General features: G+C 45.2%; 1 protein-coding gene and 1 pseudogene across 1 annotated transcript; both read left to right on the top strand.

Annotated features, from left to right (window-relative positions):
- The first annotated feature begins 8,817 nt into the window (after window positions 1-8,817).
- On the top strand, window positions 8,818-9,756 carry LOC115641906 (olfactory receptor 52N4-like). Its single transcript, XM_030545262.1, has one exon. The coding sequence runs from the start codon at window positions 8,818-8,820 to the stop codon at window positions 9,754-9,756; it is 939 nt and encodes a 312-aa protein (XP_030401122.1).
- A 10,654-nt stretch (window positions 9,757-20,410) lies between these two features.
- On the top strand, window positions 20,411-21,381 carry LOC115641905 (annotated as a pseudogene).
- Window positions 21,382-24,856: the final 3,475 nt, after the last annotated feature.

Raw genomic sequence — 24,856 nt, 5'->3', positions numbered from 1 at the left:
ACATTGTAGCAGCATGCCACATGTAGTGCACATGATGGTACATTACCTACATCCAAAGAGAGCAATTGCCAATTGCTAGGATGAACCATCTGCAAGACTCAGCTTGCCCTGAAAATCTGAGCCCCTGGTAATGATGAATTATTTCTACACTCCCGTGGGAGGCCTCAGGCTGAAGTTCTCCGTGGTGTATTTTCTGCTCTTCCCGCTGTTCACAGAGACTAGGGAACTGTCAGGGATTCCTTGCCAACCCGAGAGTCCACAGGGACTGTACAGGGGAATTATGAAAGTTGCTATGTAGCATGCCGAGTCTTAGACATGTGAGTTTCATACGCTGAGTCTCAGAGCTCTGCATTGCTGTCGCAGTGAGGAGATTTCCCTGCTCTGTTAAGTGGGATTTCGATGAGTTGCCTGTTTCTGCATTAAAGTTAGTGCTGAGGGCTCAGGGAGGGTTCCAGGTTTCAAGTCAAGAACCATCTGGGCAGGACTTCACTTGTACAGTGACTTGAAATATTTAATATCAGAGGGGTAGCAGGGTTAGTCTGGATCTGGAAAAGCAGCAAAGAGTCCTGTGGCACCTCATAGACTAACAAACATACTGGAGCATGAGCTGTCATAGGTGAATAGCCACTTTGTTGGATGCATGTCCCGTGACAGCTCATGCTCCAATATGTCTGTTAGTCTATAAGGTGACACAGAACTCTTTGCCACTTGAAATGTTTAGGATTTACCTGGTAAAACTGGAACTAAACATTTACTGTAAATAGTTTAGACACATATTTGTGTTTTAAGATCAGTTCCTTGTTTCTCACTGTGTCTTTTTATCTGTCTCATTAGCATTTTTTTTTTGGTGGTAGTGATGTTTTGTCTGCTGGTTTGCTCAAGTTTTCCAGTTCAGCAACTTCACTGCTGCAACTTAACTTTTAGGTAGTAAAGTGAAAGCCTCTGCAGTGGGTGTCTGTGTTACCAGAGGGTTCCCAACAAGAATGGGTCACACACTGGCCAGATTCTGCTCTCACAGTCTGCTTTCAGTGGGTCACTCCAGATTGACACTGGCCTCCCTGACAGCAAAATGAAGTTCCATGTGTTGGAATCTCCATCTTTCATACCTGGTCTCAGAGCACCACATAAACTGGGGTTTTCCTTCAGACACTTTCAGCACCCTAAGAGAAGAGCAGGACCCAAAGCCGTAATTTTCCCAGTTTGGAGCCAAAAGTTAAACCCTAAGGGTGAATGTGGTCCCATTGAGATCAGTGGGAAAGCTCCAAAAATGGCCAGGAGTTCACCCTAAATCCACTTGTAGGGATTTAAATAAATGGCCTGATTTATACCAGCCATGAGGTTCCAGCGACTTCAACTGGAGTTGTCCCATGGCCTCTAAGGCCGGGTGATCTCATTTGGACCAAAGAAGAACTGACAGGAGAGTTGCTGAAATCTCAAGCTCATAGGCTTCGAGGTTCAGAACAAGGATAACAATTTTGTTCTCAGAGAGTGAGAGGGGTCTGCTCTCTCTATGCCTCTGGGACTGGAGAGGATGAGAAGTTCCCAAAGGCAAGCAGTGTTCGAAATCCCACTGGGAGAGGTTCAGGAACACACAGTGTGTGTGTGTGTACGGCGGGGGGAGATGTGCAGTATCCGGATCCCAGTGGTGTGGAGCCCTGAAACTGGGTGAAATAGGGAATGAACATCTTGCCTAATGCACAGACTAAAGATGCATAACGAGGCTTTCTGGGGCAGGGGGGGTTTCTCAGACTTTAAAGGAACGTGGACCACACTGTTGCAGATTATCTCTGACAGTGTCCCCCATTCGGACCATCCCTCCTTCTGTGAGGAGCCCCACTAGAACGTCATGGTAACGTCAGCAATTGCCAACACAGAAAAGCAGTCTCAGGAAGGGGTGTCTGGGTTTCTAATGTGCTGTAATACAGGAAGAGTCACTGACACTGGCTCCCTTTAATTTCCATGTCCTCTTTCCCTCAGCCTGAGTCTGTCTCTCTCTTCTTCCCTGCACAGGCAGAGCTGCTGCTGGGTTCCCTTTGCCCCCAGAAAGGCAGTTCAGGCTGATCTCCCCTTTGCCCCCAGTGCAGACAGATACCAAGTTTAACCGCGTCTGAGGAGATATTTCTGTGACCTGTCGCTGTGGGGTCTGGCACCTGGTTTTGGTCCCGGGTGAGGGGTATCACTGTGTGTCCGGGCTGGAAATTGTCAGGGTGGGGGACCTGCATGGATAAGTGGCCAGCACTGGGGGTTGTGGGGCAGACAGGGGGGTTTAGGAGAGGCGGGATTGTGGTGTAGTGGGATGGTTTGTACACGGACAGGTGGGCAATGCTGGGGTTTGTGGGGAGTAGGGATGGGATGTAAAGGGACAGGGGATAACACTAAGGCTTGTGAGGCATGCAGGCTGTGTACAGAGACATGCCAGCAGCACTGCGGTTTGTGGGGGCCAGTACTAGGGCATACAGAAACTAACAGGCAGGGCTCAGGGTTGTGGGGCCAGCTGGGGCTGTAGAGGGACAGGCGAGCAGCACTGAGGGTTGTGAGGGCATGGAATAGCTTGTATACAGACAAGCGGGCAGCTCCTGTGGCTGTAGGACAGGAAGAAGCTATAGGGACAGATGGGCAGCACTCGGGGGTATGGGATGTGCAGCGGCAAGTACACGGACAGGCAGGCTGTGTTGTTGAAATTATTTTTTTTCTTTGTGATTGTTGGTTCAAGGTGAGGGCTGGGACCTTCCCTAGTCGTGAGTGTGTTTGTGGGAGTCTCAGCTTCTCTTTGCTCTGCCAAGCCACAGACCTGCAGCCTGGTGTCACAACCTTTACTCAATTTTGTTTACAGTGGTTGTTTCTGAATGTTAATTCTATAACTTCAGTTGATCTTCCCACTGCTAAAATGCCTGATCTTTGCTCTTCAACTGCTTCAATCTCTCATCTCTGAACCGCTATCTGTACTCTCCTTCCCCACCCCAGGCTGCCTTGATTCCAGCAGCACATTGCTCACCAGTGACGTTTCCATGCTTCCCAGGCATCCCTGGCTCCCACAAGCTCCACTCTGCCTCATGCTCACCACAGCTCTTCCTCTGCATGAGTAAGGTAAGGTGTCCTCAACACACCTGCTTCCTTGGCTGGGGGTGGTGAGTGACTGCGTCTCACGAGTCAAATGCCAAGGGAGGCACCTGTGCGGTTTCTCTTGTTACCCCCATACACACTGTGTGGTACAATTTTCAACAGAGAAGAATGCATATTATAGAATGAGAGCGTGCTACCCTAGGGCATGTGAGGGTGTCATGGTATAAACCCCCACTCTGAACCTTCGCGTCCAAAAGATGGGGTACCAGCATGAATTCCTCTAAGCTCAATTACCAGCATAGAACCTGTAGCGCTGCCACCAACCAGGAATTCCAGTGCTTGGTACACTCTGGTCCCCCCAAAACCCTTGCCCGGGGACCCCCAAAACCCAGACCATCTGGATCTTCACACAAGGAAAGTAAACCCTTTCACTCTCCATTGCTTCTCCCAGGCTTCCCCTCCCTGGGTTACCCTGGAAGATCACTGTGATTCAAACTCCTTGAATCTTAAAACAGAGAGGAAAATTCACCTTCCTCCCTTCTTCTCTCTCCCTTCCCAGACTCTCCCTGAGAGAGAAAGTAATCCTAACACAGAGAGAAAATTAACTTTTCTCTCCCCCTTCCCTCCTTTCTCCCCACCAATTCCCTGGTGGATCCAGACCCAGTCCCCTGGGGTCTCACCAGAATAAAAAAACAATCAGGTTCTTAAACAAGAAAAGCTTTTGATTAAAGAAGGAAAAACAGTAAAAATTATCTTTGTAAATTTAAGATGGAATATGTTACAGGGTCTTTCAGCTATAGACACTGGGAATACCCTCCCAGCCTAAGTATACAAGTACAAATTAAAATCCTTTCAGCAAAATACAAATTTGAACTCCTCCCAGCCTAATATACATTTGCAAATAAAGAAAACAAACATAAGCCTAACTTGCTTTATTTACCTAGTACTTACTATTTTGAATCTATAAGAACCTGTATCAGGGAGATTGGAGAGAAACCTGTCTGCACATCTGGTCACTCTCAGAACCCAGAGTTAACAACAACCAAAATTTAACAGCACACACAAAAACTTCCCTCCCTCAAGATTTGAAAGTATCCTGTCTCCTGATTGGTCTTCTGGTCTGGTGACAGACAGGCTCACTGAACTTAACCCTTTAAAGGCAAAAGAGACATGAAGTACTCCTGTTCTATCAACCCTTCTTCATTATCTGTTTGTGACAAAACTTTACTCAATTTTGTATCCAACAGTTGTTGTTGTTGAATGTTATTTACATTACATGGCATTTCACTAGTGGAAAGAACCACTGACCTTTGTTCCTCAGTTGCTTCAGTCTCCCATCATACTCTGAACCCTGTCCGTACTCTATTTCCACCTGCCAGGCTGCCCAAATTCCAACAGCACACTGGTTGCCAGGGTCTTCTCCATGCTCCACAGTCATCCCTCGCTCCCACAACCTCTGAGCTGCCCCATGCTAGCCACAGCTCTTCCTCTGTGGGGGGTGAGGTGCCTCCCATCATACCTGCTCCCTTGGCTGGGGGGTAATCACTGACTGTGTCTCACCAGTGAGAAATATCATTAGTGGCAAATGCCAAGGTGCATAAAGGATTGCTACACAGGAACAACTCGCAAGCTGAGAAGCTAGCATCATGTCAGCATCACCTACGTTCTTTGTTCCTGGATGCAGATATCTACATAGCTATACTAAAACACATATTGATTACTTTAAACCAGTTTACCAACCAATACAGATTTCTCTGAATCAGAGACCTGTCTTCTTCATTATTTAAAATAGCTGAATTTTTGAGTCATCTGCAAACTTCATCGATTTTCAGGCATGAGGAGGATAAGTGGATGAGTTGCTGACACAAGTCTTAGTCACAATTGTCCGTTAACTTCACTAACTTATGTTTCAGACAAAGCTGGGTGATTGCAAGAAATTGTCTCACTAAAAGAAAGAAACAAGGGAAGTAACAGAGGCGCAGGCCTGTAACACTAAATGCCAAGAGCCTAGCACATATCGGGCCCATTCTGTTGAGCATAAAGTCATAGCCCAGAACAAGTCATAGCCCAGAACCTGGATGTAGCAGGGTGAACACAAGGTCACTGGGGTCCAGGAGGGATGTGGGGGCCAACAACAGGTGGGACACCTGGCCTGCAGATGGCACTCTGATGACTGGTGAGCTAATTCCCGAGAAGACCAGCAGGAGGTGCCACCAGGTGAGCCTACGCTTGATTACCAGTGGTGAAGAATGTGGGCACGTGCTGTCCACCCATGATACTGGGGCCAGGGCAAGGACTGTGGACGATTGCCCAGACATCCGTGAACATGGAGAAGCAGGAGATGATGGACCCTGGGTATGTTGGGGTTTATTATGCAGAGGCCCCAGGTGCCATCCCTCGGTGGGCCCAGGCGCAGTGACCCGGTGGAAAAGGGCTGAAGAGCTTTTGGGATTCCAGGTGACCCAAAAGGAACTGTGGGAGATGTTATGGGCCCTTCAAGAGCAGTTTGGCCAGCTGGCAGAAGAACAGCGGGCCTTGACGAAACTCCTTGGGAAGGAGTTAGGAAAAAAATGTGGAGGATGTGAGCAGTGGAGGGCTAAGGCCAGGAAGCCTGTGGCAGAGCGCAGGGCTTGCTACACCTGCAGGACACATAAGATGGGACTGTCCCTACGGGGTTGGTGGCAGGGCGCCTTGCCCCGAACAGGGAAAGCGGCAAATCCCTCAAGTTGGCTACTGGGTGAGGGAACCCAGGCGGCTGAAAATAAGTTGGGCCTGTGGACAAGAAGGCCACCTGCAGCGGGTGTGCCCAGGCCCGAGGCAGAGGGTCCAAGTTGGCCCTGGCGAAGGGGCGGGACCCCAGAGGGATCCTGAAAGGCCCACAACAGTCAAGAGGCAGGGAGCCTGCTGGCACCTTCAGAGACTGCGCCATATTAGAAGGCACTGCCCCATGGGGAAAGTGATAGATTGCAGTCCGCCCCAGGGCATGGGGGCTAGATGGTAACGCAATAGCCACGACTGAGGCAACGTGGGGATTGGGGGTGGGGAGTCCCTGGATGGGGAAACCCAGAGAGAGTGGGGTACTGCCAGGAGTGCAGCACCCAGGACAAGGGCACTGGGTCCAGGAGGGATATGGGGGCCAATGACAGGTGGGACACCTGTCCCACACGTGGCACCATGGCGATTAGTGAGCTAATTCCTGAGACAGCCACCAGGAGGCACTGCTGGGTGAGTCTACACCTGATTACACCAGGAAACTACAGACCCGTCAGCTTCACTTCAGTCCCTGGCAAAATCATGGAGCAGGTACTCAAGGAATCCATTCTGAAGCACTTGGAGGAGAGGAAAGTGATCAGGAACAGTCAGCATGTATTCACCAAGAGCAACTCCTGGCTGACCAACCTGATTGCCTTCTATGATGACATAATTTGCTCTGTGGATATAGGGAAAGTGGTGGATATGATATATCTTGACTTTAGCAAGATGAATCAAGTATAAGGTGTACAGAAAGCTGGCTAGATTGTTGGACTCAATGGGTAGTGATCAATGGCTAGTTGGCAGCCAGTATCAAGAGGAGAGCTCCAGAGGTTGGTTTTGTTCAGCATCTTCATTAATGATCTGGATGATGGGATTAATTGCACCCTCAGCAAGTTTGCAGGTGACATTTAAATGGGGGGCGAGGTAGATAAGATGGAGGGTAGGGATAGGGTTCAGAATGACCTAGACAAATTGGAGGATTGGGCCAAAAGAAATCTGATGAGGTTCAAGAAGGACAAATGCAGAGTCCTGCACTTAGAACAGAAGAATCCCAGGCACTCCTACAGGCTGGGGACCAACTCGCTAAACAGCAGTTCTGCAGGAAAGGACCTGAGGATTACAGTGGATGAGAAGCTGGATATGAGTCAGCAGTGTGCCCTAGTTACCAAGACAGCCAATGGCATATTGGGCTGTATTAGTAGGAGCATTGTCAGCAGAATGTGGGAAGTGATTATTTCCCTCTATTTAACACTGGTGAGGCCACATCTCGAGTACTGCATCCAGTTTTGATCCCTCTACTACAGAAGGTATGTCGACAAATTGGAGAGAGTCCTGTGGAGGGCAGCGAAAATGATTTGTGGGCTGAGGCACATGACTTGGGGGAGAGGCTGAGGGAACTGGGATTATTTAGTGTGTAGAAGAGAAGAGTGAGGGGGGATTTGATTGCAGCCTTCAGTTCCCTGAAGTGGAGTCCAAAGAGGATGGAGCTTGGCTGTTCTCAGTGGTGGCAGAGGACAGAACAAGAAGCAATGGTCTCAGATTGCAGTCAGGGAGATCTAGCTTGTATATTAGTAAATGCTATTTCACTAGGGGGATGGTGAAGCACTGGAATGGGTTACTTAGGGAGGTGGTGGAATCTCCATCCTTAGTGGTCTTTGAGACCCGGCTTGACAAAGCCCTGGCTGGAATGATTTAGTTGGGGTTAGCCCTGCTTTGAGCCGGGGATTGGTCTCAATGAACTCCTTAGGTCTCTTCCAACCGTAATAGTCTGTGATTATATGATGATGTCTGTTTCCATGGGGAAAACTTATCTCCTTTCCAATATAGGAACTGCTTTGTGGATCTATCTAGTCCAGTGTCCTCTCTGTGACAGTGACTGCCACAGGTGTTGCAGGAGAATGTGTAAAAAACTCAGCAGTAGATAGATGGTGGAGTTGACTTGACAATCAGGAGGATGTCACTCCAATGCCTAAAAGCTAGACATTGGCTTGTGCTCTGAATCACATTGTCATATAGGCTTTCCAAATATTTATTTAGCTGTAACTATTGTAACTGGATATCTCTCTTTCCATGTGAATGTCCAAACCCTTCCTGATTCTTGCTTAGCTAATGGCCTCAACTACCTCTTGTGGCAAAGAGTTCCTCAGCCTATTTAGGAATAGAGTGAAGAAAGCATTCTTTTTCCTCTGTTTTGAATTTGCCCCATTTCAGTTTAATCTAATGGCCTCTTAAACTTGTGTAATGAGACGAGAGATCACATTCTCGATCTACTCTCTACCAATCAGTACTTTACACTTTTCTCATATCCCCTCTTCTTCATCTCGTTTCTAAGGTAATAATCCCAGTCTTTTCAACCTCTGTCCATATGAGTGTTTCCCCAGGCCCTTGATCCTTCTTGCTCCCCTGGTCTGAAACTCTCTATTTCTGCAATATTCTATGTGAGAAAAGTGCCCAGTACTAAACAGAGGAGTCCAGAGGAGGGTGAACCATTGACTGACCGATCTCATGACACTGTATTTTCTGTATGATATCCCATAACACTCGTCCTGGATTCCATTATTTTTCTTTGCTTCTCTCTGTGCTTGCACTATGAGCAAGGTTTCACAGAGCTGTGTACCGTGACACCCAGTTCCCTGTCCTGAGTGCATACATTTAAATTAGAACCTTGTAAGGTGTTTGAGGAATTCAAGCTTTTCCCTCCAGTGGGCATACACGAGGCAATTATTGCCATCAAAGTTCATCTTCCAACATGCTGCACATTCACATGGCTGAGTTAGCTCCCTCAGAGAACTTCTCTGTACTTGACTATGACCTAAATAATTTGGTGCCATCTTCAAATGTTGTCACCTCTCTCCTCACCCCCATTTCTACATTGGTAATAGCTATGAAATGTTTACCCTATTAATTATTTTATAAACCATGTAATCTCTCTCACTGTGCTCCTCTCACTTGACAGGTGTATTGAGCATTTCTAAGCTCGTTCAACACATTGATGACATCATGGCAACTTTGAACTTCACCCAGTCTGACCCGTCAACATTCATCCTAATGGGTGTCCCTGGCATGGAAGATGTCCACATCTGGATTTCCATCCCTTACTGTACATCCTACATTTTCTGCCTGTTGGGAAATTTCATGGTTCTGTTTGTTGTAAGCAAAGAGGAGACCCTGCAAAAGCCGATGTACCTGCTGATATGCATGCTGGCACTCACAGACATCACCAAGTCTAGCACAGTCATGCCAAAGGCACTGTGTATATTTTGGTTCAATCTGAAAGGCATTACTATGGGTGGCTGCCTCACCCAGATTTTCTTCATTCACTCAGTTAATTTTGTGCAGTCTGGTGTTCTCATGCTAATGGCCATTGATCGCTATGTTGCCATATGTAATCCTTTGAGATACCCTACCATCCTCACCAATGCACGAGTAGTTATGCTAGGGCTTGTTTGTTTGGTAAGAGCTTTAATTTTCATGGTGCCCCTGCCGCTGACACTGAGCAGGCTGCCATTCTGTGACAACCGCATTATCCCCCAAATACAATGTGAGCACATGCTTTTGGCAATGATATCGTGTGGAGATATCACATTCAACAGGACATACACCTTAGTGATACCATTTTTACTCATGGGGTCAGATCTGATGGTCATTGCCCTGTCCTATGGTCTCATCATTAGGGCCGTCCTCAGAATCTCCTCCAAAAGAGCCCACCAGAAAGCCCTCAACACCTGCACAATCCACATTTGCGTACTGGTGACATTTTATACTCCCGTTCTCTTCACCATCCTGACAATCCGGCTCACTGGAAACATCACTTCCTATGGTCTCATCATCTTCTCCACCCTCTATAATCTTGTTCCTCCTGTGCTCAACCCCATTATTTATGGGGTCAAAACCCAAGAGCTGAGTGATAAAGTGGGCAAATACACTTGCAGAAGGTGATCACCAGAGGCCACTGACTTTCCACCTGTGCGACAAGAGGGTGAAAGGATGGTCCTCATTAATCAAGAGTTTCCTGTCACAGTTTGGCTGAGCTCAGCACTTTGGAAGTTCGCAGTCTGAGAAATTCCTCTCATCTAATGTCTTATCACTCCATCAACAAGCGCTGTGCTCTCTGTTGCTATGTTCCCTCTCTTTGACCGTCACCCATCCTCTTTCATTGTCACTCATCAGCCCTCAGCCTCACACACCATATCACTCAGCCTTTGTATAACTCCTAGACTACCAGAAGATACTGCAGATTCCCCTTAGTACCTGTGTGAAAAGGTTTCCTGATCAGTTTGATGAACAGAAGGTATACGTTCAGATTGCCAAACAAAAAAGAAAGAAATTACAATGCTGAATTTCTTTATCATATATACAGTGATCCAGTGAGCATCTTTTTTTCATGTCCAATCCTTCAGGAAACTCAGCAGATAAACCAACTAAAGACTAACAGTAACAAACTACTTCAACACAAAATGTGGACATTGACTACCATCACTGAATGCAATTAAAAATATATACCATAATCATGTTTTTGTTGTTTTTATGCTACAGAGCTTTTGGGCTACTTTCACAATGCCAATTGCTGCAGTTTGTTTGAAACACCTGCCAATGCTCAGTCAGGAAACAAATACCAGTCCTGGGGTTTTGAATTTCAATTTTATTATCCTTTGATAGCTTTGTTGCTAATGTGGACAAACTTCTGATGGGGCTTGAAGCTGTTTTTTTTTGTCTGTTTGTTTTGTTTTTAATCAAATCTGTACTAGGTATCTAACAAAACCTTCCTTTTGTTATTTGGTGTATAGACCAAACTGAATTAAAAAAAATGCTTCAAGAAATTGATTAGGCTACTTTTAGGTCAGTTTTTAAGTGACCTTTGGCTTTAATGCAGTGGAAGTCTGGCAACCTCATCCCTTCATGGCTACAAGTTGACAAAAACATGTATTTTTCTGGGGATTGTGGGTTATATTGTACACATAATTAATTATGAACAGAAGATACCAACTTCTAAGGCACACACAATTATGACCCACATAAACATATTCATTTGCAAATGGATTAATAGGAAAATGACATTTTCCCTCCGTTACTTCTAAACATACCTCTTGTGGTTGCAAAGCATTTTTGGTACATTCATATTCAATTTCAGATTCTTCTGCGAAGGCTGCATGAGAACTTTTTAAAAACACATTAAATGTAAACCCCAAATTGAAAGAAAACATAGTAGAGGACCAAAAAAGTGCCACTGTGGCTAAACAACAAAGTAAAAGAAGCAGTTACAGGCAAACTACATCCTTTAAAAAGTGGAAGTCGCACTCCATTGAGGAAAATAGAAAGGACTAGAAATGGCAGTTAATAGGAACAGGGGAGGGAAAAGCTGATGTTGTGGAGGACACTTCCAGCCAAGTCAGTGGACTTGCATTGACCACAGCCTTAGACAGGATCAAGAATGTGTTCACCCAAGGAGTCTATCCTGGCCCATGACCCAAATTTTGTTCAGAAAATACAGGGAGACCAGATGATCGGTCATGCCTAAGGTTAAGATTTTGTCACAGTTATTTTTTGGAAAAGTCATGGACATGTCAAGGGCAATAAACAGAAATACACGTAAGCCCATTACTTGTTTGTGACTTTTACTAAAAATAAATGGGGCAGGGTACTGATGGGGCAATTAAAGCCCAGTCAGGAGGATGAGAGCCCAAGAATGGCTTCAGGATCGGAGGAGGTCTAGCACCTACTGCCAACACAGCTAACAGCTACGTGTCCCCTGCTGCAGACCAAAAGCTCAGATCTCCATGGTCCCCACTGCAGTCCCAGTGTCACAGAATTCCAGAGCCCCCGCTGAAGCCCGTGTCACAGAGCCCCAGAGCCCCCGTCGCCAGTGGCAGCTTGGAGCTCTGGGTCCCCCCACACATGGTAACTTGGAGCTCCGGGTCCCCCAGACACAGGCAGTTGCTGAGATCTGCTGTGGCCTTGGCAACCCATGGCAGCTAAGAACTTGGGGGCTCCCTCTGGCTGAGAGCTCTGTCTCCGTCACCCCAGAGCTGAAGTGGAAAATGTCACTGAGATCTCTGACAGTCACTAAATCTGTGACTTCCATGACATAATCACATCCTTAGCCATGCCTGGGAACAACTTGCTGTAGTGAATGGGGAAATGGTGGAACCCCAGTGACTGAGGCAGTGGCCAAACTTGCTCCAGAGTGTAGAGTTGCTCATCACTGGGCTCAGAGTATCAGCTGGCTATCGTTAAGTGCTAAAAGCCGGCATGTTGTTGCCTCGGTAGCGCTGTTGAGGCTGCTCAGTGCTTCTGTCCTTGGAGATCGAGTGTTATCAGTATTCACAAATAAGGTAACCTGCTAGTTCAGCAGACCATGATGTTACTCATAAAGAAAGACCACAGGCACACTTCGGTGACAAAGGCACCCAGCCAGGTTTATTGCCAGCTAGGCATAGACCTAGCACCCTAGCTATGAACCAAATGAGCTTATGGAATTCCTCTCTCAGGTGCTGATACCCCAAGAAATCCTTATTGATCAAGGACCTAACTTCTCTTTACAATTAATGAAAGAACTTAGAATCTAATGAAGGTAAAGGTATTAAGAATTTATGGGTTTGTAGAGCAATTTCACAGAACTTTGATGGCGAGTTTAAAGAAGTTTGTATCCTCAAATTCCGAATGCTGAGACCGACTCTTCCCCCACTTCCTTTTTGCTACCAGGAAAGTGCTTCAAGCTTCCAAGTTTTCTTCCTTTCAACTGCTGTCTGGGAGGCAGCCTTTAGGCTTTCCAGACCTGCTTGGAGGAGCAAAGACCCCAGGCAATGAACATAGTCCAATACATTCTCAAATTAAGCAAGCACCTCAAGACTTTGTGAGCATTTGCTAGAAGAATTTTGCTAAATGTATAATAGGTACAAGAGAAGGCCTGTAACAATCGGGTCGAGCCATGAGTGTTCCGAATGGGTGATTCAGTGTTATTGTTATTGACAAGTTTCCTGTTCAAATTACTGGTTCAATGACAGGGACTATCATAGGTAGTGAGGCATGTGGGCACCATCGATTATCAGGTCTAGCACCTAGATTAGAAAAAGGCGACTCAGATAAGAACATATGAATGGCCAGATTGGGTCAGACCAGTGTCCTTCTAGTCCTGTATCCTGTCTTCTGACAGTGGCCAATGCCAGATGTTCAGAGGGAAAGAACATAACAGGACTATTATGGAGGGATCCATCTCCTGTCATCCAGTCCCATCATCTGGTCATCAGAAGCTGGGGACTCCCCAAACACAGGACTGCATATCTGAACACTTTGGCTAACAGCCATTGATGGATCTAGCCTCCATGAATGTATCTAGTTGGTGTTTTTAACCCAGTTATAGCTTTGGCATTCACAACATCTCCTGGAATGAGTTCCACAGGTTGACTGTGTGTTGTGTATACTATTTCCTTGTGTGACCCTTGATTCTTGTGTTATGTGAAGGAGTAAACAAGATTTCCGTATTCACTTTCTCCACACCATTCATGATTTTATAGCTCTCTATCTTATCCCCTGTAAGTTGTCTCTTTTGCAAGCTGAAAAGTTCCAGTCTTTTTAATCTCTCCTCAGGTGGAAGCTGTACCATACCTCTAATCCTTTTTGTGGCCCTTCTCTGTAATTTTCCATTTTTTTCCATACCTGTTTTTAAAAATTAGGTGGACAGAATTGCATGCAATTTCCATGGTGTGGTATTTATATAGTGGCATAATGGTACTTATCAATTCCTTTCCTAGTAGCTCCTTGCATCAATTCACTATCAAGTCATTTGGCCTCAAGAGGGTGACAGCGATTTTCAGAGGCTAATGGACTGGATATTACAAATTTGTGGGCAGTATGTAGTGGTACGCTGCTACGATCAGTTGAAAATGGTTTTTGGTTCTGTATCTTGTGACAGCGTAGCCACACATAGTGCAGATGACAGTACATTACACACAGAAAAAATAGCCATTGTGAATTGCTAGGCTGAACAGTCTGCAAGGCTCAGTTTGCAGTGACAATCTGAGTCCGTGTTATTGGCTGTTAGGATATAGATATTCAGGCCTGTCTGCAAAGGCCTAGACTTTAAGAATTTAAGTGTATTCTTATCACTTAGCTAGTTATAGAGGTATAAAGGAAAGAATCAAAATAACTCTCTGTGGAATGGCCTTCTTGTACTGTGACGGTCTGAGGCCTGATTCTTCAGCTAAGCAGCAAAGGTAGCCATAAGCTGGGAAACGAACGGTCACATCCTCACATCCCAGATTAGTTATATTGAAATAAGGTGCTATTTGGCTGCTAGGAATATAATCCTGTCCTGATATTCCATCACCTCCAGAGAAAGGGAAGAGCCTAGAAGATGTAAAAGGAAACTTAGTTTTATAGCATCCTATCTGGCAAGAACTCACTTATCAATAGACACAGCTGGAAAACCCTTATGTCTGTATAGATGTAGTTGCAAAATACTCACTTCTGTATTTTTTTTGTATGTTTATTTGCATGGTCTCTGTTTGGTTCTGTGATTGTTTCTATCTGATGTATAATTAATTTTGCTGGGTGTAAATCAATGAAGGTGATGGAATATAATTGGTTAAATAATCATGTTACAATATGTTAGGATTGGTTACTTAAATTTCAGTAAAATGATTGGTTAAGGAATAGCTAAGCAAAACTCAGGTTTTACTATATAGTCTGCAGTCAATCAGAAAGCGCGGGGGGAGAATGGCAACAGAGACTGGGTATGGGGGAATTGGGATGATGTATTGCTAAAGGGGGAAATGGGAACAGGGGATGGGAACGGGAACAGGGGCACAGGCAAGGCTCTTTGGTGTCAGAGCTGGGATGGGAGACACTAAGGAAGGAAACTGGAAACATGCTTGCTAGAAATTCACCCCAATAAACATCGAATTGTTTGTGCCTTTGGACTTTGGGTATTGTTGCTTTCTGTTCATGTGAGAAGGACCAGGGAAGTGAGAGGGTGAAGGCATAAGCCCCCTAACATTGGCTAATGATTTCTTCACTCCTGGGGGAGGCTTTCAGGATGAAGTTCTGCAGGGTATATTTTCTGCTCTTCCAACTGCTCACGGAGCTGAGGGAATTGTTTGGGACTCCTGACCAACCTGAGAGACCACAGGGACTCTACAGGGAAATCATAAAGGTTGCTGCCCAGCATGCTGTGTGTCAGACATGTGAGAATCATAAACTGATCCTTAAGTCTCCACATTCCTGTCACAGTTAGAACTTTTCATCTCTCTGCTGAGCGGGAGTTCGGTGAGTAGCCTCTTTCTGGATTAAAATTAGTGCTGAGGGCTCAGGAATAGTTGGAGGGTTCAAATCAAGAACCATCTGGGCAGGAATTTACTAGCACGGTGACTTGAACTGTTTAGTATTTTCAGGAACACCAAGGGATTTACTTGGTAACATTGGAACTACAAATGAATTGGAAATAGATTAGACAAATATTTGTTTTTAATATCATTTCCTTGTCTCTTACTGTGTCCTTCTATCTGTCTCAGTAGCTTCCTTTTTGGGGCTGAGAGGTTTTTTCTATGGTTCATTGAATTTTTCCAATTCAGCAACTTCATTGCCCTTTTAGGAAGTGCAATCAAAGCCTCTGCAGTGGGTATCTGCGTTACCAGAGGGTTCATAACAAGAATGGGTCACACAATGGCCAGATTCTGCTCTCATGTTCTTCCATTAGTGGGTCACTCCAGATTGCCACTGGCCTCCCTGAGAGCAAAATCAGGGCCTACGTGTTTTGGAATCACAAACTTTCATGCCCAGTCTCAGAACACCACATAAACTGGGTGTTTCCTTCAGACTCTCTCAGCACTCCGGCAGAATAGTGCTTTCTGCAGCAGGACCCAAAGCTGTGATTTGTGCAGCCAGGACCCAAAAGTTAAACACTAAGAGAAAAATCTTGATCCCTTTGAGTTCAATGGCAAAACTCCCAACAAGGCCAGAGTTTCACCCTAAATCCACATATAGGATCTTAAATAATTGGCCTCATTTACACTGGCCATGATCCTCCAGTGACTTCAACTGGAGTGGTCGCATGACCTCTGAGGACGAGGGAACTCGTCTGGACCAAAGAAGAACTGACAGAAGAGGAGAGTTGCTGAAATTTCAAACTCAGAGGTTTAAAGGCTTAAAACAATTAGGAGAACAATTTTCTTCAGGTAGGGCGAGTGGTCTGCTCACTTTGTGCCCCTGCATCTCTGGTTCTGGAGCAGAAAAGAAGCACCAAAAACCACTAAAAATAAAGTACGTTTCTGGCTTAGAAGAAAGCAGGTGCTGCTACAAATCTCACCGGGGGAGGTCCAGGAACACACAGTGTTTGTGTGTGTTTGGGGGGTCAGGGGGCCGGAGGAATATACAGTATCCAAGTCACAGTGGCATGGAGTCCTGAAACCGGATGAAACAGGGAATGGACATCCTGTCTAATACACAGACCAAAGAGGAATAATGAGGCCTTCTGGGTGTCTCAGACAGTGACATAACATGGACCACACAGTAGCAGATTGTCTCTGACACCATCTACCATCTAGACCATCTGTCCACCTGTTAGCAATCCCACTACAGCCTCATGGTAACCTCAGCAATTGCCAACACAGAAACACAGCCTCAGGAAGGTCTGTCTAGGTTCCTAACAGGATGCAATGTTAATGCTTTGTGTCATTTTGAGGCAGAGTTACTCACACTGCCTACTTTTAGTCTCCACATCCTCTCTCCCTCCAGCCATGTCTGTCCCTCTCTCCTTCCAAGCACATGCTGAGCTGCCTCTGGGGTTCCCTTTGTGCCCAGAAAATCAGTTCAGGCTGATCTCTCCCTTTTCCCCGGTGCAGACAGACACTGAATTCAGCCTAGTCTGAGGAGATATTTCTGTGAGCTGTCGCTGTGGGGTCTGGCACCTGGTTTTGGTCCTGGGAGAAGGGTATCACTGTGTGGCAGGGCTAGAATTTGTGCGGGTGGGGGACCTACATGGAAAAGTGATCAGCACTGTGGGTTGTGCAGTAGGGAGCAGGCTGTTCACAGACCGGAGGGCAGGGCTTGAGGTGGTGGGGACAGGCAGGGGGTGTAGCGGCAAGCAGCACTGGGGCTTATTTTTAACCTTTTAAATGTTAGACTGAAGGAATTTAATAATTTTCTTGCAGAGGGAGTTCTAAAAACATATCAGTTCTGGGGGCGAGGAGCAACATACAGAGGGACAAGTGGGCAGCACTGTTGAAATTAAATTTTTCTTTGTGATTGTTGGCTTGGGTCAGTCTCAGGGTCTCTTTGCTCTGGCAAGCCCCAGAACTGCAGCCCGGGTGTCACCTTGACTCAGGTCTGTTTCCAACACAGTTCTGCACTCCTGTCTCTCCTTGTGTAAGTTCAGGCATTTGACTGGCGAAAAGAACCACTGAGCTTTGTCTGACTCTGCACCCAATATTCTCCATAGTGATATTGGTATGATGTGATTATAGCATAATTCTGATACATTTTATGCAGGATGAGTCCTGTAAGATGCCATTGGAAAAGTTATGATTTTCTGAATATGGTTATCCTATTTGTGTACATTGATCCTCTTTGCATCTGAAGTTATAAATACTGACTGTGTATCTATATTTCATATGTCGTTACAGCTGGGTAACACCCACTTGGCATGTTGCTTTCAGTCTAGATAGATGTTTGGGGAGGGACTATTCAGGGCAATGAGCCATTAAGAAAACAATAAGCCACAGGAGAAACTTACCTCTCACCTGGTGACTCTTCCAAGAACGCCCCAGACAGCCTGTACATAAGGCTAAGATTTAATAAATGGCATTGTTAGCAAAAGATAGGGACAGGTCATGAGCAATAAACATAAATTCATGGACCCATGACCAGTCCATGACTTGTACAAGGAATCACTACCTAAATTTTTGGTGTTCTGGAGGAGTCCGCAGGGCACAGCTACTACCCCGTAGTGGGGGTGGGGGGTCCTGGAGTATCCCCTTATGTTGGGGGAGTCAAGAGTGACCGCTGCTACTGGGGGGGGCTCTGGGGTGCCCAGTGGTGTTTTGGCATTGGGGGTGACCCAGGACCACTGCCTGCATGAATGCTGGATGAGGTGAAGTACCAGGAGATCTACAGTCTGTCAGAGCAACACATTGAGAGAGGGAGCCCAGGCTGATGAGTCAGAGGAATCTGTGGTATCCCAGTATCAGGTGGCACCTTGGAGGAAACCCATCACACTTTGCTCCTCAGATGCTCCAATCTCTCATCATCTCCCAATCCAATTTCCCATCATCCTCTGACCCCTTCTTTGTCTTCTCCTTCACCATGTGAGACTCCCCTATTCCAACAGCATGCTGGTCACCAATGTCATTTGCATGTTCCTCAGTCATCTCTGGCTCTCACAAACTCCAAGACGCATCACCTCTTCCTCTGCAGGCGGTTAAGTGCCTCTTACCACACCTGCTCCCTTCGCTGGGTGGTAATCACTGGCTGTGTCTCACCAGTGAAAAATCTCACACACGAGTGGCAAATGTTAAGGCAGGCATCTTTATGGCTTTTCTTGTTACACCCATACACACCACCTGGCGCTTTAAGGCTGCAACATAGGAACAACTGGCAAGCAGAGAAGTATGCACATAGTATAATGAAAGCAGGCAACTCTGCGACATGTGAGCCTACATAAATGCAGCTGCCACATGGATGAGCCACTGGAAGCTGACTGAAACAGTGGGCCCCTGGGAAACAAACATTTAACCCAGGATGCTCTGGGACCATTTGCTAACAAGCTCTGTTTCTCATTAATAATGAGGGGTGTACACTCATTCCTCAGTGCGGAGATTTTATTGGGTCAAACCATTATTTTTCTCACCTAAAATGTTCATCCATGGAGTGCCTCATGGGATCCCTCAGCCTTGTAAAATACCCACCTAGCGTAATATTTCCAACGCGCCAGAGTCACATGAGAATTTCTCCCCATAGGGTTAAATTCAACACAGTCATGAATAGAAAAAAAGTTTCCTTCAGTAAACTCAGAAACAAGCTTGCAGGCAAAATACCTCTAGCTGACTCATGGGTACATGTTTTTGATTCCAAGGCCAGAAAGGACCATTGTGATCATCTAGTCTGTATAACACAGGCATGAGAATTTCCTCAATATTATTCCTAGAGAAGAACTTTTAGAGAAACTCCTAATCTTGATTTACAAGTTCTCATTGATGGAGGATCCATGAAGACCATTGGTAAATTGTTCCAGCGGTTAATTATTCTCACCAGTTTAAAATGTACACCTTATTTCCAGTCAGAATTTCTTTACCTTCAACTTCCAACCATTGAATCATGTTACACCTCTGTATCCTAGGTTGAAAAGCCTATTATCAAATATTGGTTCCCCATGTACCTAGTTACAGACTGTTGTCCAGTCACCTCTTTACCATCATTGGTAATTAAATAGATTGAGCTCATTGAGTCTATCACTATACGTCAATATTTCTAATCTTTTACTACGTCTGATTCTTCTCTGAAACCTCTTCAGCGTATCAACATCCATCTTTAATTGTGGACACAAGAACTAGATACAGGATTCCAACAGCAGTCACACCAGTGCTGAACCCAGAGGTAAAATTACTTCTCTACCTCTCCTTCAGATTTTCCTGCTTATCAGCCCAAAATCACACTGGCTTTTTTCACTACATGGTCACACTGGGAGCTCATGTGCAGCTAATTATTCCTTGGCCCCCAAATCTTCTTCACGGTCATTACACTTCCCACAGTAGACCCCCATTGTGTAAGCATTGCCTGAATTCTTTGTTCCTAGATAGAGATATCTACATAGCCATATTAGAACTTACATTGTTTGCTTCGACCCAGTTTACCAGGAAATGGAGATTGCTCTGAATCAGTGGCGTGTCCCCTTCATTATTTATAATCCCACAATTTTCTGTCATCTGCAAAATTCATCAATATTCAGGCATGAGAATGGTTAGCAACTGAGTTGTTGTCACGTGCCTCTGCTTATACTTGTCAGGTAACATCTGTAACTTATCTCTCAGACAAAGCTGGGTGCTTGCATGAAAATGTCTTACCACAAGGAAGATGGGAAGTAACAGAAGTGCAGGCCTGTAGCCCTAAATATCAAGACCCTTATGCCCTTCATGCCCACTCTCTTAATCAGAAAGTCATAGCCCAGCACTAAAATGACGGCTTCCATGGGGAAAATTTGGCTCTTTTCAATATAGGATTGGCAATGTTGAAATATCCAGATGTTGCAGAACAAATTGAAGGAAACGAAGAAGTAGATATTTGAGAAATTCAAGCTTTTTCCTCCAGTGGGTGTGCACATTGCAGTTATCGACATTAAAGTTCATCTGCCATCATGCTGCTCATTCACCTTGGTTGGTTAGCTCAATCTGAAGACTTGTCTAGACTTGACTGTGATGTCAATAATCTGGTGCCATCTGCAAATGTTGGCATTTCATTGTTCACCACTCTTTCCAGAGTGTTAATAACTATAAAATATTTATTGTGCTATTTATTATAAAGCGTGTAATCCCCCTCACTCTGCTTCTCTTACTTCACAGACACCTTGAGCATTTCTGAGCTCAATCGATGCATAGATCACCTCATGGCAGATTTCAGTCTCAGTGATTCTGACCGTTCATCATTCATCCTAATGGGAATCCCCGGCCTGGAAGCTGCTCACATCTGGATTTCCATCCCTTTCGCTACATTCTACTTTATCGGCCTGTTGGGAAATTTCATGGTTCTGTTTGTTGTAGGCAAAGAGCAGACCCTGCACAAGCCGATGTACCTGCTGCTCTGCATGCTGGCACTCACAGAAATTGGTGCATCTACTTCCATTGTGCCAAAGGCACTGTGTATATTTTGGTTCAATTTGAAAGGAATTACTTTGGGTGGCTGCCTCACCCAGATGTTCTACCTTCACGCGGGTTCTGTGACACATTCAGTCGTTCTCGTGACAATGGCCTTTGATCGCTATGTTGCCATATATAACCCTCTGAGATATGCCACCATCTTCACAAATAAACGAATAGCTACTCTAGGGCTAATGTGTTTGACAAGAGCTCTTCTCTTCGTTCTGCCCCGCCTCTGCTCCTGAGCAGGCATTCACTCTGTGCCAACCGCATTATCCCCCATACGTACTGCGACCACATGGCTGTGGCAAAGATGTCATGTGGGGACATCACAGTGAACAGGATGTACGGCTTGGTGATAGTATTTATAGTCCTCGGGTTTGACCTGACACTCATTGCCCTGTCCTATGGTCTGATAATCAGGGCTGTCCTCAGAATACCCTCCAGGAAAGCCCACCAGAAAGCCCTCAACACATGCACAGCCCACATCTGTGTGATGCTGATGGCTTATCCTATCTTCCTTTTCTCCACTCTGACATACTGATTTGGTCAGGGTATTGCTCCCTACGTACACATCATCTTGGCCAATCTGTATTATCTCCTCCTTCCCGTGCTCAACCCTATTGTTTATGGTGTCAAAACCAAAGAGCTTCGTGACAAAATGCGCAAATACATCTGTGGAATGTCATCAACTGGGCCCAGTGACTCTGAAACTCTCTGACAAGCGGGGTAAAGGATATCCCCTCAGTAGTCAACGGCAGTCCGTCCAAGTTTGGTTGAGCTCACCATTGTGTAAGTTCACAGTCTTAAAAGCTCCTCACACCTAACATCTTATCACTCCATCACCAAGCACTGCTCTCTCCGTTGCTGCGTTCCTGCTCTCTGACTATCACCCAATCTCTTTCAGTGTCACCCATCAGCCCCCACCTCCACACACCCTGTCCCTTCCCTTTCTTTGACTTCCAGACACCAGAAGGTACTCCAACTTTGTGAAGCCAGGTGGATTTCCATTCGACCCTGTTTGAACAGCATTCTTGATCAGTTTGGAGAACTGAAGCAATGCTTTCTGATAGCTCAAAAAAAAAAGAAAGCAACTATAATACTGAATTTCTTCATCATAACTACAATGATACGGTGATCAAAATTTACCTGAATTTAATATATCCAATACTTCAGGAAGCCTGGAGGATAAACCAAATGTTTCAGTTGGAAAGTGCTAATACAGGAACGCTGCTGCAAGAATTCAGGACATTCTACCAGAACTTATTGGTGAGAGTTGTGAACCTTTGTGTTTTTGAAAACTGGAGCGTGTTATCCTAGGTTTGAGGGTGTGTACCCCAGAATGTGTTCGAGCCAATTACAACCATAGGGTGTGCACTTGGTCACTATGAATTAATAAAAGAGAACACAACATAATTAAGGGTTAATTGGAAAGCAGGCTTTTAGATGCAAGGTTAAAATCTAGCTGGTAGTTTCTGCTAATCAGAATGGAAGGAGCAGACAGACAAGTAAATAAATTAAAAAGAAAGAAGATAAATGAATGTAAACCTAGAGTCTAGATGCCCATGATAGTAGAAGTTTTCTGAAAGTTAGGAAAAGTGATAATCCAGTAGGGGTCACTATGATCTATGCATTTTGTAGAAGTTAAAAAAGATTAGCTAAAACAGCGTACTTTGGAGCAGTCCTCTGAAGACATTTTGAGAGATGTATTTCCTGAAACCCTTCCTCCCTGGTGGGTGAGCAACTGACCACTGCGAACCTGCTGTTACTTACTCAATACCACTCCAGCTCTTAGGTAAATATCTATGATGTTTTAAACTTATTGCTTATGTCTGCGTGTGCTTAAATCAAATAAACTGCAGTGTTAGGCAAGAGCATGTTTACTTGCATTTAATCCTTGATCAGACTGCATTGCTGTGTTCTCATTTCTTTGATCCTGACACTGCTTGGAGTGAAAGGGTTAAGCTTTCCCAGCTGGGGTTTTGAAAAATCCGCGTAACAGACTGCTGTGTTAAACCATGAAATTGCCATGGAGACCAAAGACTTACCACTTTGTACAGTGGATTTTTATACTTGCTCTAGTGGCGTAGTGACCCGCTCGAGCCCTGGGAGAGGGCTGGCAGGCTGGGAGAACAGTCCAGGCTGAGTGGAGAAACAGCCGCAGCTGTGGCCACACCCCAAATGGACTCAGCTGGCCCTATAAAGGGACTGCTAGGCTGAAGTAGTCTCAATCTCTCTCTCTCTGCATTCAGAGAGCGAAGGGCCTGGCTGCTGGAAGTTGAGAGGGTACCTGAGGAAAGTAGGGCTGGGGAATAGGGCAAGGGAGCTGTAGGGCTCCGCCTGGTAAACCCCCTAGGCTGCGACCTAGTATAAGGCCAGACAGGTACTGGGGCTACAGAGGGGTAGCCACAGGCAGCAGATCCAAACCCCTTTGCCTGTCATGAGTGGCTTATACTGCAGTCTGCCCCAGTGAACGGGGGCTACATGGAGACTTGCCAGTAGCCAAGACTAAGGCAAAGCAGGAATAGTGAGTGGGGGTTCCCCGGGGAGGGGGAGACCCAGAATTTTGGGGGTACTGCCAGGAGGCAGCACAAACAAGCTATTTCCCAGAAGTCACCAGCAGGAGGCGCCACAGGGGTGAGTCCGCACCTCTACACTTGCTTTCAGCTGAAACTTTCAAAATACACACTGACTGTTCCTGCTGTCCAAGGCATCAGACTTAGGTGTCAAGATTTCATCTTGGACATTGTGAAAGAGATGAGACAGAGACTACAATCAAATGTCCAAGTGATTAGGAAACACTATTTCACTAGGCGGAGGATGTTGAAACACTGGAATGGGTTACCTAGGGAGGTGGTGGGATCTCCTCCATTGACATGGAGTGAGGACAATTCATGGGACACAATAATTCCTGGGTACAAAATATATCAGGAGAACATAACACGTCATGGGGGGTGGCTGGTGGGGTGGCACTATATGTGAAAGAAAATGTAGAATCAAATGACGTAAAAAATTAAGTGAATCCACATGTTCCATAGAACTTCATGCTCTAATAAGAATATAATATTATGGATATATTACTGACCACCTGACCGGAGAGTGATAATGACGATGAAATGCTAAGGGAGATTAGAGAGGCTATCAAAAATAACAACTCAATAATAGTGGAGGATTTCAGTTTTCCCCATATTGACGAGGAACATGTCACCTCAGGACAAAATGCAGAGATAAAATTTCTCAATACTTTAAATGGCTGTTTCTTGGAGCAGCTGGTACCGGAACCCACAAGGAGAGAGGAAATTCTCGATTTAGTCCTGAGTGGTGCACAGGGTCTGGTCCAAGAAGTAACTGTAACAGAACCGCTTGGAAATAGTGACCATAATATAATAACATTTAACATTCCTGTGGTGTGAGGAACACCTCAATAGCCTAACACTGTGGCATTTAATTTCAGATAGGGGAACTATGCATAAATGAGGGGGTTAGTTAAACAGAAATTAAAAGGTACACTGACTAAAGTGAAATCCGTGCAAGCTCTATGGACACATTTCAAAGACACCATAATAGAGGTCCTACTTCAATGTATACCCCAAATTAAGAAACATAGTAAAAGGACTAAAAAAGAACCACCATGGTTTAAAAACCATGTAAAAGATGAAGTGGAGATAAAAAGGAATATTTTAAAAAGTGGAAGTCAGATCACAGTGACATAAATACAAAGGAGCATAAACACTGCCAACTTAAGTGTAAACATGTAATAAGAAAAGCCAAAAAGGAATTTGAAGAACAGCTAGCCAAAACCTCAAAAGGTAATAACAAAATGTTTTTTAAGTACATCAGAAGCAGGAAGGCTGCTAAAAAACCAGTGGGGCCCCTGGAAAACTGAGATACAAAAGGAACGCTTCAAGATGATAAAGTCATTGAGGAGAAAATAAATGAACTCTTTGCTTCAGTCTCCACGGCTGAGGATGTTAGGGAGATTCCCCAAACTTGAGCCAGCTTTTGTAGGTGACAAATCTGAAGAATTGTCACAGACTGATGTGTAACTAGAGGAGATTTTGGAATTAATTAACAAACTTAACAGTAACAAGCCACCGAGACCAGATGGTATTCACCCAAGTGTTCTGAAAGAACTCAAATGTGAAATTGTGGAGCTACTAACTATGGTTTGTAACCTGTCCTTTCAATCAGCTCAT

The sequence above is a fragment of the Gopherus evgoodei genome, unplaced genomic scaffold (assembly GCF_007399415.2).
Source record: "Gopherus evgoodei ecotype Sinaloan lineage unplaced genomic scaffold, rGopEvg1_v1.p scaffold_36_arrow_ctg1, whole genome shotgun sequence".
NCBI lineage: Eukaryota > Metazoa > Chordata > Testudines > Testudinidae > Gopherus > Gopherus evgoodei.
Note: the sequence above shows the minus strand (reverse complement) of the source record. Positions and strands in the feature narration are given on the sequence as shown.